A 12,889-nucleotide genomic window follows, 5' to 3' on the forward strand; every position below is an offset into this window, starting at 1 on the left:
CAAAGATTTCTTTGACATTTGAACCTATTTCAAATCCTTTAAAATTTAATTTGTGAAAACTTATGGGAATAATAAACATGAAATTATTCCTATTTAGTGTTTCCTTTTAGAAATAATCACAGCCTCCTAGTTCAAGAATAATATTGCTTTTTGAAAATAAAATATTGATTTGTTGAAGAAGTAGCCAAATAATATTATAGTTTAGTATTCTGTCACTCGGAGGCATAGCCCAAGCCAAATGACTTTCATTTAAGAACTTTTAGAGTAACAGGTATTTTTCATTCATTATTTACTACATCCTTGATATCTCAACATTGAAATCTAAGAGAAAAAAGTCGATTATGCTGAAGCCACCTAGACTTCAATGTCTCCTCAATTTTGGAAACTTTACCATACCATCTATTCTAATTTTAGTGACTAAGCAGATCTCTTTTTAAACTTAAAGAAAGAAAGAACTCTACCCTCAAATTTATTCTTGCTGATCAAACAGATGCACAAAAAAGGAAAACATTGTTTATTACAATTAAAGCACAGACAAAAATGTAATTTGACAAGTGGCAAGAAAAAGCTTTCTAATGAAAACACTATGCATTCTACAAAATTCTTAATTCTTTATTCTAATATTGTGCCTAAGTTAGGCATTCTGGAAAGGCATTTCCTTTGCAGAGTCAGAAAGAAAAGCCCCAAATATCCTGAAGTTAAAGATCCAACTATCAGCATCTATACAACTTCAATGGTTACATGTGATTTTTAAAAAACGCCCATTTTGGGCTCTTCTTTCAAATTGTAGTTATAAAATAAAATCCACTCACTTAAACCAAACTCCAAATTTTTCTCTTATTTTCTGCACAAAAGGTAATAACAACATGCAAACCATGAGGCAGAAGAGAATTTCTGGTAGACCGAGAAGCTGTACAGTTTCATGACAGATACAAGAAGAAGAAAATATGCTCTTTGAATGATAGAAATAGTTCCGAAAGATTTTCCCCAAACAGTACTTCAGAGTAGTAAACTCTAGGTCACACATGCCTTTATCTAACGCTAAACACCCAAACCCCTAAATTGTAACCTCTCTATAATAACAGTTCAATCCACTGAGGCTGCTTTACCACGGATACCATACCATTATGATGAGGGTTCTGGGTCTATTCATTTCATCGTCACTTTCCAGAGGCAAAATTTCGTGGGATGGTTCCTCTTGGCGTCGTCTACAAATGTGTGGACAGCTCCTCTGGACCACAGAACGAAAAGCTTGAAGCAGAACAATGCTGGCAGTGCAGCCCATCGCTGCATCCTGGAGCCTACAAAATAACTTCTATGTTGATGCTATGTTTGCAAAACAGTGGCTCCTTGTCCCTGAAAACAGCCTACACTGCAGCTGCAGCCGGCTCACTCTCCAATCACTTCCTTGAGCTCTGATCATCTGATCATGGCCAAATAGCTTGGATGCAGAGATGGGAAAGATTTGATCCACGGAAACTGAACACACTCAGGAATATTAGAGCACTGCGCTCAGAAAGTATTTCTCAATTCACATCGAGAGCATGTTTCCTGTTCATTACAATGAAGCTCTTCGACTCTCCTTTCAGAGGTCTGAATAAATATGTCTTTCCCATTCAGACACACAAATAAATTACTTTTTCAAATCACACAACTGAAAACCTGACTTTACACTGACAATTTTTCCTGAGGTATCATGTAAAGAGTGAAAATGATTTTTTTTTTAAATAAACGTAAACACTTCCTGAAGGAAATTTTGCTGGACATCTCACTAAGTGATTGAGGTTTTACTTTTCCTAGCTCATAAGTTCCAGAAATGAAATTGGCTTATCTGAAACATAGAGTTCACTAGATCAAGATGATTTAACAAAAGTATGCACGCATTAACCAGCCCTGTGTGAGAGACACCAGTGTTCCCCTGTGATTTCCTCTCAATAGTATGGTTGTTCTGTTCCCACACATGCAGTTCTGCAGCCTAATACAATTTTATATTTACATACGCGGCTTGCAGGGCTGAAAATATCTCTATTACTGAGGTCACTGAGCAAGCTCCGCCAAGCTGACCTCTTATAAAAAGCAGCTGTAAAGCATTTTAACATCCTATCAATAAGAATTCAAGGCTCTGGGAAGGACTTTGAGGTCTTTGGTAGTTAAGAGTCTGGTATTCCCTGACTCCTGCGAGACTAGTCACTTAGGAAAGAACCAAAGAGAGATGCTTAGAAATCACGTGTCCTTTCTGGAATGGCCTCAACATCTAATGGTATAGTGAAAGAGAATAGGGCAGCTGGGGCTGCTTGCGCTAAAAATATCTCATGGAAAATAGATTTTGCTTACAAATGAGGAAAGTATGAAATCCCCAATAGAATTCAATGTTGAGATCTTTCTGCCAAGCTAATTCTTCCAGTGTAACTCTTGGAGATTCAAAGAAAAAAAAATGTTTTCTGTGGTTTCTGGGCTCCTCGGCGTGAAGGGTCCTGCAGGAAGTTTGAGGAAGGATTGTTTTGCTGTAACGTGTGGCCGCCCCAGCCTCAGTAAGGTTGCTTTCGCGGAAGCATCTAGCATGATGCTCAAATAGGCATTAATTGCTCAGTAATCTGTCACAACACAGCATCGTTTTAATTGGTATGTTCACCCCAGAGAAGTAAAACATGCTTCTTTTTCTTTTAAGAAGTACTGGCTGCCAGTAGTTTTTCATCTCCCCCTGTTTTGAGCAAACATATTTTAGTGCTGCTGGAAAAAGAAGAAAAAAATGCTAATGATGCTGGCAAGCCCCCTAACTCCCTCTGGACATTTGTCAGACTGCCCGGGTGCTAATCTAAACCATTTTTACTCTAAACAACTAGGCCATTTACTGAAGAGAGGCTACGACTTAGCCTGTCTGGCTTGTGTGTATTGAATATCTATATCTAATGGTGTCCACTTGAGACAAAGGGCAGAGTGGGCTTCTATGTTTGTGAATGTGTCTTTTCAAATAGGACAGTTCCTCTGGGCTCCCTGTATGGCAGTGCCCACCCCCACCCACTTACTCCCATCGCCCAGGACATGTCTCTCTCCAATCACTTCCGTAGGTTGTGATCATCTGCTCATGGCTGCGTAGTTCACAGGCAGCAAGCTGCTATCTGGAAACGCTTAAACAGTCCACCAGCCCCAGTTAGAAACTGGAGACAGAAGACAGATCCCTCCGCTATCCACCATGGGCTTGGCAGGCACGATGCACTTCACATCCTAAACTCCTCTCTAACCATCTCTCTCTAAATCTGGCTGACCTCTGGGGTGGCTTTTGGAATCAGATGTTTTGGCAGATGCCAAAGTCTTTAGGGAGACAAATGAGATGCTTTCTAGCTATTACAGTCCCGCCTTCATCGATCCCCTCTGCCTCTGAGGAATTCACCCCTATTATTGACGGGCTGCTGACAGGCTCTGAATATTCTCTCTCTCATTCTGTCTCCTCTCTCTGTTAGCCTCTGTTATCAAGCTAAAGGAATGTCCAAGGATTAGTTTCTTTGGAATTCAATACACACAACCATTATCCAGTGGACAAGAAATAAAAAGATGAAACGCAGGAAAGAAGAGTTGAGTATGTTCTCCAACATTTCTTTCTCATGAAAGATTCCAAACATGCAGCAAAGTTGCAAGAAAGGGTTTGGGTTCTGAGCTCTATGTTTTACATAGTAAATTAAGCTGGAGATTGGGTTGGGTTGTGGGAGACACAGAAACCTACCCAGAGACATGGCCATGTTTCTGTCATATTTAGCATGCATGTTGACACACAGGAAACTTTTTTTTTTTTTTTTGAGATAGAGTTTCGCTCTATCGCCTAGGCTGGAGTACAGTGGCAGGATCTTGGCTCACGGCAACCTCGGCCTCCCAGGTTCAAGTGATTCTCGTGCCTCAGCCTCCTGAGTGGCTAGGACTATAGGTGTGCACCACCACACCTGGCTAATTTTTGATAAGCAGGAAATATTTTAAGATTAGGTATGAACTCTTCAGCAGGTGTCTGCTATTTTTATTTGAACTATTAATAAGATGAAACATTAATTTGGCCTCCAAACATCAAATGTGCACGGCCTTACTAATAAATGACCTTTGGAGATTCTTCTTCACTCTCTTGTCTGCCTTCTTCCCCTAGTAGGGTCTTATCTTATGATTCAATAAGGTATTAAACCTAAAATGCTAGAAACAAGATTTTTAAAGTAATTGTCTTAGATTAGGAAATAATGTCACTAACAATTCGTAAGGCTAAATTTTCCAAAGAAGTGTTGGAAGCTAGATTTCATCCTGGGTCATTAATTATATATTATATTATATCATATTATTGTATGTTATTTCATATATAAAAATTTATTCAGCACTTATGAAATCTTAAATTTGTGTAAAATAAAAAATGTTCTTGTTTCAAAGCAGAGATAGCCATGTTGTGTAGACTGTAGTAGCCTTAATGCTCATAGGAAATGGAAGGAAGGATGGAGGGAGATGTTTTTAACATCTTATTGACCAGGGAGAAAGACATGTAGGAAGAAAAAGTAAGGCATTTCAAGAGAGTAAAAGGAGGTTAAGGAGGCAAAAAAGAGAAAAACGAATGAAGGGACTAACAAAAATCACCAAAATCGTACTGAATCCTAGGAGGATACTGGACTCTGCCTCAGGGGTCCACCTACCCAGCTGTAGACTGCCCATCCTTCTTCAACAAATCTTGACTGATGAATTTAGTTTTCAGAGCACTTTTCTAAAATCTTTTGGCCTAAGAATGATTTGGCTGTACATGTAGATATATCCACCACTGGGATAATATGTCCAAAGACCTTTTTACAATGGGCAAGGAAATACACATTTAATTTAAATAAATAATGTCCATTGAAAGTGTTGGACCTTCCCAGCTTTGTTAAATTATGTAAGAGCCGTGTGTCTAAATCTATATATCTAATCTATTGCAAAATACCTACATCTATTTTGACCGTGTCAAATTGGACTGTGCTTTGGCATGATGGAGGTGAAGCACACATTCTTCTCCTCCCCAAAAGACCTGGTGCATCTGAGTCTTCTGACACATAATGCTGACCTTGGATGGGGAGAGGTTTTCTGCTATCCTCTATAAGGCATCAAGTACACGGAAACCTACTGCTGATAACAGATGCTTGTCTTGTAAAAACAAAGATGAGCTTAGATAAAATATTTGAGAAATAAAAAATTGAGAAATGAAGCCTAACAAAATCAGCCTCAAGGGCTTTTTGGATATCCCTGATGCTATACAGCTTGGTTTCATTGCTTCACACACTGTGAGTTTCTGGTGGGTCCATTTCAAGATCTTAATAAGGTCATGATCAAAACTTATTTATAAAGATAAATTTATGGAAAGGCTAAGAGTTTGAGGGTAGAATTATGTCCCTCCAAAATTCATATGTTGGAACCCTGAGCGCCAATGTGACTCTGTTTTGAGATAGAGCTTCTAAGAAAGTAATAAGGTTTCATGAGGTCATAAGGGTGGGGCCTTCATCCTCTAGAACTAATGTCCTTATAAGAAGAGGAAGAAACACCAGCTCTCTCTCTCTCTCTCTCTGTCTTCATGTGTGCACAAGGGAAAGGCCATATGAAGCCACAGTGAGAAGGTGCTGTTTGCAAGATAGGAAGAGAGTCTTCACCAGAAAACAACCCTAAGAGCACCTTGATCTTCAACTTCCAGCCTCTAAAGCTGTGAGAAGATGAGTTTCTGTTGTTTAAACCACCTAGTCTGTGGTGTTTTGCTAGAGCAGCCCTAGTACCCTACCAGGCCAATACAAGGACCTTGCCTGGGAAAACCATATTCTAACAGTGAAGCCTCAAGGGAATCATCACCTCCTCAGAGAAAGGCTCTTAATTCCCCCAGGTTGAATTAACCCCCGCCTTCCTCCCTGCTTCCAAAACACAAATGTTCAGGAGTCGCCTTTGAAGTATCTTTTTGCTGCACCTGCCTGCCCCCTGGCCAGCAGAACATGGTTTCCGCATTTGGAGTCTGGAGGCCCTGACTTCTAGCTCAAGGTGGTGCGTGGAGTACATTTTTTTAGCTACCTCTTTCCCCAAATCCAAGTGAAATGACAACAAAGCAGTATAAAGGCAATATATTGATTACAACAAAATGAGAAAAGGTGGGAAACTTTTTCAGCAAAGAGAATTTTTGAGCATCTCTGAAGAATGAAAAGTGAATTTGATCACATTGATTAATAACTAAAAATGAAGTATTTAGGAACAATTTACAGGCACAGCAAGAGGATACAGCAGATGGCAGCCATTGCTCACAACAGGGCCCAAAAGGGGCTCCAAGCTCTAGAAAGTAGGGGCTGGATGTGAGAAAGTAACTGGATAACTGCCCTTGGACCCTGTTCTCAGCACAGACAAAACACTAGAGCACCTGTCACCAAATATCCCAAGAAGGGCAAATATTTCCAGAATACCTAGCATAGGTGTCAGCACCTCAGTGGAACCCCTCACTATTTTGGCTTTGGCCAGTGGGGATGGGGTGTATATCTAGTTGGCCTGCCAGACTGGCTTACATATCTGGAAATGAAGACTGCAGTTGGTGCACCAGTCAACCTAACAGCTTGTCCACAGGTCAGTCTGACCAAGTGAAGGAGAGGATTCAAATGTTCCTTCTCTCCCTGATCCCAGGGCCAGAAGGCAGAGTATTCTAGCTCCCCAAACTAAGTAGACCTCTCTTAGTTTGGGTTAATTTATAGTGAGACTGACAGAATCTACAGTCAATATGGACTGAGCATCCTGGTTCAAGTCTAATTTGATGCTTGTCCAAATGACAGCCTGGTGGAAGAGGTGGCCATCAGAGCACAGTAGAAAAGCTCACAGCGAGCTTCAGAGTCAGCCTGACTCATACGAGTCACCTAACCTCTCTAAGCCTCAATAGTATCTGCGGTAAAATGGAGATCATCCTTTACACTTTCAGGATATTGGTGGGAAGAGATTAACTGCAAAGACCAACATAGAGCCTGGCCCATAATTATTCAGTGAACAAGCGTGATGCTGCCTCTGCTAGGGTGATAACAGAGGCTTGGTCTCTTCCCTCTCAGCTTCCAGGATCAGCTTAAAGGTGATACTGCCCTGGAAAAGCCTCCCCCAACGGGCATTGCTTCACAGCCCTGAACCTCAGTCCTTATCACTGTACCCTGTAGGTTTCCTTTCTAACACACCAGCTGTAATTACATCCTGATTGATTTAAATTTTAAATTGTCTTCCCTCTCTGTAAGACATAGGATTGTGCTTACCTTGTTTGCTATATATCCAGCACCCACCTTGGAGTACATGCTCAATGAATAATAATCATGATGATGATACCCCTAAGAAAGCAAGCCCTTATAGCACTCGCCATGTGCCCGGCACAGTGCTAATGAATATTTACACATTGGGATACATGTACACCTCCCTCTATGAGGCAGTGCTGTGATCATCCCTGTTTTACTGTTGAGGAAACTGAGGCACAGAGAAATTAAGTGATTCCCTCAGAGAATCACAGCTAGTAAGTGGCAGAATCAGAATTAGAACTGGCATGTGGCAGGGGGTAGTGAGGCAACCCTGGAAAATTCCCTTTGAGAGCTGGTCTGTCCCTCACAGGAAAGTCTGTGACTTTTTCTTGGATGACAGTTTCAGAAACCAGCTAACAATTGAGCAGATTGTTTTAAGGTGATGATTTAAATTGCATTTTGATAGGAATTGAAACCAGTCTTTAATGAATTTGATAAACAATTTTTTTAAGGTGCTGTGTTTACTGTGTGAAGTGTTCACTGGCAGCAGTGACTTAACTGCCTAAATTGGCTGTCAAAGCATATATTTAGAATACAGAAACGTAATGGGCTCCCTTTATCATTACTTGCTTCCCCCTACGTGACATAAAATGTTGGTGAACACCAAAATGCCCCCAGAAAAGAGGCTACTTTGGGTCCAATTAGAAAGAGGAAAATGAGGCCATTACCCCGGGACACTCTGTGAGTGTGGACTTGGTTGCCCATGCTGGAAGAGCTGCCACTCACTCTTGAATTCATTGGAGGCTGATCCTGGAGAGTTGGCTGACAGCTCAAACATGTTGCTGCTGCAGAGGGAACCAGCCACTTTCCTTCTTGGGCTAGTGTGAGGACCTAGGGGTGACCATCAAGTTGGTGGGAGCTCAACTGCCTCGCAATCTTTGTTTCATCTTCATTCTCTACCACAAGTATTCTCTGTGGAGTCATGTGATGGGAAGAAACATGGGGACCAAGGCATAGGGTAGGAAACCTCCATCTGCTGATTTAAGCTGTAGCACTGCCTTTCCATGACAGCTCAGAAATGATTAGTGGGATGAATGAATCAATAGATAATAAAAATCACAGCATCATTGTCATCATTATCATCTTCATCATCAAGCTCTTAATCATGTTGGACTTTTTTTGTAAATTTTCCAGAGGCTCAGCAATTGTTCCTAAACAAAAGTGACCCAAAGGAGGAGAACACCTTAAATTGAAAGTGGCAGGGGATTTTGCCCCCAGTCAGTAAAACCAGGTCATGGGATTTGGTCATTTTCCAGGGCAAGATTAGTAAGAATCTTCTTCCGTGTCTGTTTCCAGATGGGTAAGCCCCCCGCCAGGTCTGAACTCAATTAAATGGCTAGGAGGGAGTTAATCAGTGCCTTCTCAGCTGAAAAGTGGAAAACACAACCCAGTGAAGTCATTCTTCCTAGGACCCAGTTAGTTACCCTTTATCAAGTTGCATCTCTGCCCCTCCTACTGCTACCTCTACTCCGGGACTTGGGACTTAAGTTTATTGTGATAGTAACCCCTGATCTCTTTTTATCCCCCGACAACTGTGATTTCTAGAGACCTTTTCCTTCGGTTTCTCTGTCTTCATTTTCACTTAATTATAGTGGCCTCCTCTTTGCAGGCATCTTTCCCGTGTGCTGACATTTATTGAGTTGTACAATTAATCACTTTGGAAAAAAGCACACTGTTCTCTTGCTTTAAAAATCAGGTGCTGCTGCCAAGCTTTCCTTTATTTTCATTTTTCTACCTTTGGCATTGATGCAGCTCAAAAGCAGATAATTCTTTCGTTGGTACATTTGGATGCATCAGAAAATTATCTTTCATTGCTCTCTAAGTCAGCTTCCTGCAGAGTGCACAGATAATTTAAATGTTCCATTAATAATTTACCTTTCTCAGGCATCTATGTTTGATTGAACTCTTCTCAGCTCATACTAAACCTTTCTTATTTTTAATAAAATGTAGTATAGTGCGGCACTTAGGCATCGGGAAGCAGTTTGCCAAAATGTAAATCCCTGTTGAGCTGTTTATTAATTTTGTGACTTTGAGCAAAAATTTTAAGCCTCAGTTTCCTCATCTGTTCAATGAATGAATATTAATGAGCATCTAATATTCACAAAAAGTGCTGGGCCCAGTACCAAACACATGGTAAGAATTCAACAAATTCTAATTATTACTGGAAAAGAGAAAATCTAAGGACTTTTAAACACTGCTTGTTTTCTCCGCACTTCCCCAGTAGTTTTTGTTGTTGTTGTTGTTGTTGTTGTTGTTGTTTTTAAATCTCCTTACTCTTCTTTTCCCGGAGACACATAGTCTTCCCTGAGTGATGGGGGAATGGGTGTTGCATATGTCTCCTCTGTGCTTTGAAGTTAGCTCCCATGGTAATGTGACACAAGTTCTAAATCCCCTTCCCTGTTGTTTTTCATGAGTAAACAAATTTGAAATAATATAATAATACCTCACTTACCCTAAGGTCACTACTTTTGCAACATCAACTATTCTGATCACAGTCAATTCCTGAAAAGGGACAGAAACAACTTCTCCAGAGCCAGAAAAGGATGTCACGTGATTCCCTCTATGAAGCTAATGGGAGTGGCTTAGTGAAGAGGTCTTTATATCCTCATGGTTAACACCGTTACCTTATGCAGGATTCTAAAGAGCTTGCTGAACTAAGCTTACAGTGACTTTTGACCAGAAGCAATATCATTCTGACCTGCCCTGGTCCAGCCAATTTCTACTGGAAGGATGTCCCCGGTGAAGGCAGGTGGGCTGAAAGCTTCTTCAAGGGGTTGTGGTGGGTCCAGCTATAAAGCCAGCCCACCAAAGACTCAGCCATCTGATGGAGCTGAGGCTGCATACACAGGGAAGGAATGAGGGTGAAATAACGCAGCCTAGAAAGTGATTCAGAGCAATGAGCATGAGTTTTGGAGTTGAAGAGACCCACCTGTGTTTGAATCCTAGTTTTGTTGTCTTGGAACATTAATTCTCTGAGACTTATTTTCTCCATTGGCTAATAAGAGTAAGAAGAACCCTTCTACGTAACTGTTGTAACAAAGGCACATAGTACAAAACACTGGCATAAATAGTAGGTGTTATCATTCTTTCACCATTATCATTATTACAACTATTTGTGTTATTATCATTGTCATTCCAAGTTAGTACCAAAGTGGGTAGATAACAGTCCTGCAAGTCAAGGCTCAAAAACAATAAAGTCATGCGGAAACAGTAACTCAAACAGAAGAGAGAGCCTTGGCACTGGAATGAAGGGGCAAGGACAAGGGAGAGGTGGGACAGAAAGTTTCCTTGACTTCTCTTCACCAGCCCATGAGTCCAGGGTGCATGGCTGAGTCAGGCTAACTTAAAGGTATGAGCCACCCACCAAAGGAAGGGACAGATGACAGACAATCTGAGAAAATGGAAAACATAAAAAAAATCAATATACACAGTATCTGGGACTAATCCCCGTTCAGGGCGGGAAACACTAGAAAGGTGGATATAAATTACAGTGTTCTACCCCAGTACAATGGATGAAACTGATGCATTAGGGAAATGACTGATGCATCAATCACTGATGTTTGGACTTTATGGTGGGGGTGAATACAGGAGGAGTTGTTACTGGAATATATTCACAACAAGGACGCTAATGCATCAGGAAAAACCAAATTATGTCCAAGTGGCCTTGGGTTCAGGAGGGAGAAATCTGTGACACATTCTAGATAAAACCTCCAACAGCAACTGCTTTTAATTTTTAAAAGTTAAGTGATCAAATTGGGCAAATTATGTTATCTTCAAGAGTTAGCTATGTGAAAAATATTTTTGGATGACATGGGATAAATGAACTATTAACTGTACTCTCTGTACTTGTTCTATTTTATTTTCTGTGTTCATTTTTCTCCCTTTGAATTGTGGCAGGAATTAACCACCCACGTCTTAAACATTCCAAGTTAAATCTAGTTTACAATAATCACGAATTGCTTTCCAAACATGAAAATGGCAGTCTTTAAAGTCATTTACAATGTTCTTTCCAAATCAATTTTAAAGATAAAAAGATAGCCTGAGCTCAATTTTACATTATTTGCCAGGACTCAGGGGAGTCGCCCAAAGTATCATTTTAGGGTTGGTGCAAAGCACCCAGCTCCAGGGTTTTGAAAGGAAACAGGGACAACCAAAGTTTAAGTCCAGCAGGAATAGGAGAAGTGGCAATATTCAGAAGATTAACTTGATAAGATAATGTTTAGCCTCTCTTTACAACCTCAAATGCAAGATGTGGATTCTTAAAGTTTTTGTTCCTATTATCTCCAGTTTGTGCTACTGACAACCGCAGTTCCCAAGAGGACATGTGCAGCCTTCCTTCTTGTGTGAAGAGGTGGGGAAAGCAGGGAATTGGCTTTGGGCTCTAACACTAATTAGGACTGCAGACAAGTCTTGTCATCTCTTTCTCTGGATCTAAGTTTGCTTGTCCATAAAATTAGAGGGTTAGAATAGATGCCATGAGTTCTTCTAGGTCTAGGATTCTATAGCTTTATCTAACAAAAAGATTCAGGTAGAACACCAATGACCAGTGGCTGGACTTTAAGGTAGAAGTGAAGATAGGAGTTGTTGCTGGGATATACCACATTCCCCTATAAATATTTCTTTTGAAGGCTGTAGTAAACATCACCAACAGTGTCACAAAAGAGGTAGGAGCACTGAAAAATGAGGTGTAAGAGGAAAGAACTGGAAATCAGGCAGTGGAAGGAGGTCCTACCAAGCCCAGAACAGTCACCCCAGTTAGCTCTAATATGTAGATGGCATTGCCCTGTGGTGCAGGTTGATGGAAGGAATACTAAGAAGACTCAGATGGTCTTTCTTTGGAAGTTTTTTTTTTTTTTTTTTGCTGTCCAACAGACCTGAATTTACCATTTCCTGGATTTGTGGCTTTTTGGCAAATGATCTTCTGTTCTTTGTTTCTGCAGTGGAGAAATGGGAATGGTAGTCATGTATTGTATCAGATTCTTCTAGGATAAGGAGGAGTAAATGAGATAATCCAAATGGAGCACTGGACACAGCACCTGAGATATTGGGAAAACCCAGTGAAAAGAGAAGCTCTACTGGTTATGGGCTCAACTTGGGAGCAGCCACAGTCCACAGCAGCTCACGAAGTGAGTCAACTGTGCCTTCCATTACAGGGTGGCATTAGCAGTCATGGGAGAACAGAGAACCTCCTAAAGTGGGAGAAATCACTGGGCTCCCAGCATTTCAGATGAGAAGAATGCAAGACAGGATGCAGGATATTCATGTTCATCTTTTAGGCAAAGTATTGTTATCCTGTTTTATTTTCAAGTGTAACTGAATTCTGACTGTAGAAGGCATCCCCCTCCCTCCATCCCCAAGCCCACTCTGTCCCCTACCCAATGTGGCCAAGCTGACAGAGGGCAAAGCTGCAGTTCAGATGGAGATTGGCTCCAGGATTGCTGGGTTATGTGGGGGTAGGAGCCAAGCCTCCATGCTCCATGAAAAACCCTTAAACCTGGTCAGCTGCATGTACTCTTGGGTCTTTACGAATATGTGTGGTTAGGATAGGATCCTATTACATTTCTGAAGGGAATACAAATTATCTTAGGCAGTCTTGATAAAGG

General features: G+C 40.9%; 1 protein-coding gene across 9 annotated transcripts in view; it reads right to left on the bottom strand.

Annotated features, from left to right (window-relative positions):
- The window catches only part of DOCK10 (dedicator of cytokinesis 10), a 281,316-nt gene that overhangs the window by 220,059 nt on the left and 48,368 nt on the right, over nucleotides 1–12,889 (bottom strand). For 4 of the 9 annotated variants that reach the window (XM_055380569.2, XM_055380577.2, XM_055380570.2 and 1 more), the window contains exon 1: nucleotides 1,124–1,346. The exons of 3 other annotated variants lie outside the window; for them this stretch is intronic. In XM_055380569.2, coding sequence (XP_055236544.1) covers nucleotides 1,124–1,285 — 162 coding nt within the window. In that variant the 5' untranslated portion in view covers nucleotides 1,286–1,346. Of the gene's footprint in view, nucleotides 1–1,123; nucleotides 1,469–12,889 lie in introns of those variants that run through there. 2 more of the 9 variants (XM_031008770.3, XM_055380572.2) reach the window with 2 other exon arrangements.

Source organism: Gorilla gorilla, chromosome 11, assembly GCF_029281585.2.
Source record: "Gorilla gorilla gorilla isolate KB3781 chromosome 11, NHGRI_mGorGor1-v2.1_pri, whole genome shotgun sequence".
In the NCBI taxonomy this organism is placed as follows: Eukaryota; Metazoa; Chordata; class Mammalia; order Primates; family Hominidae; genus Gorilla; species Gorilla gorilla.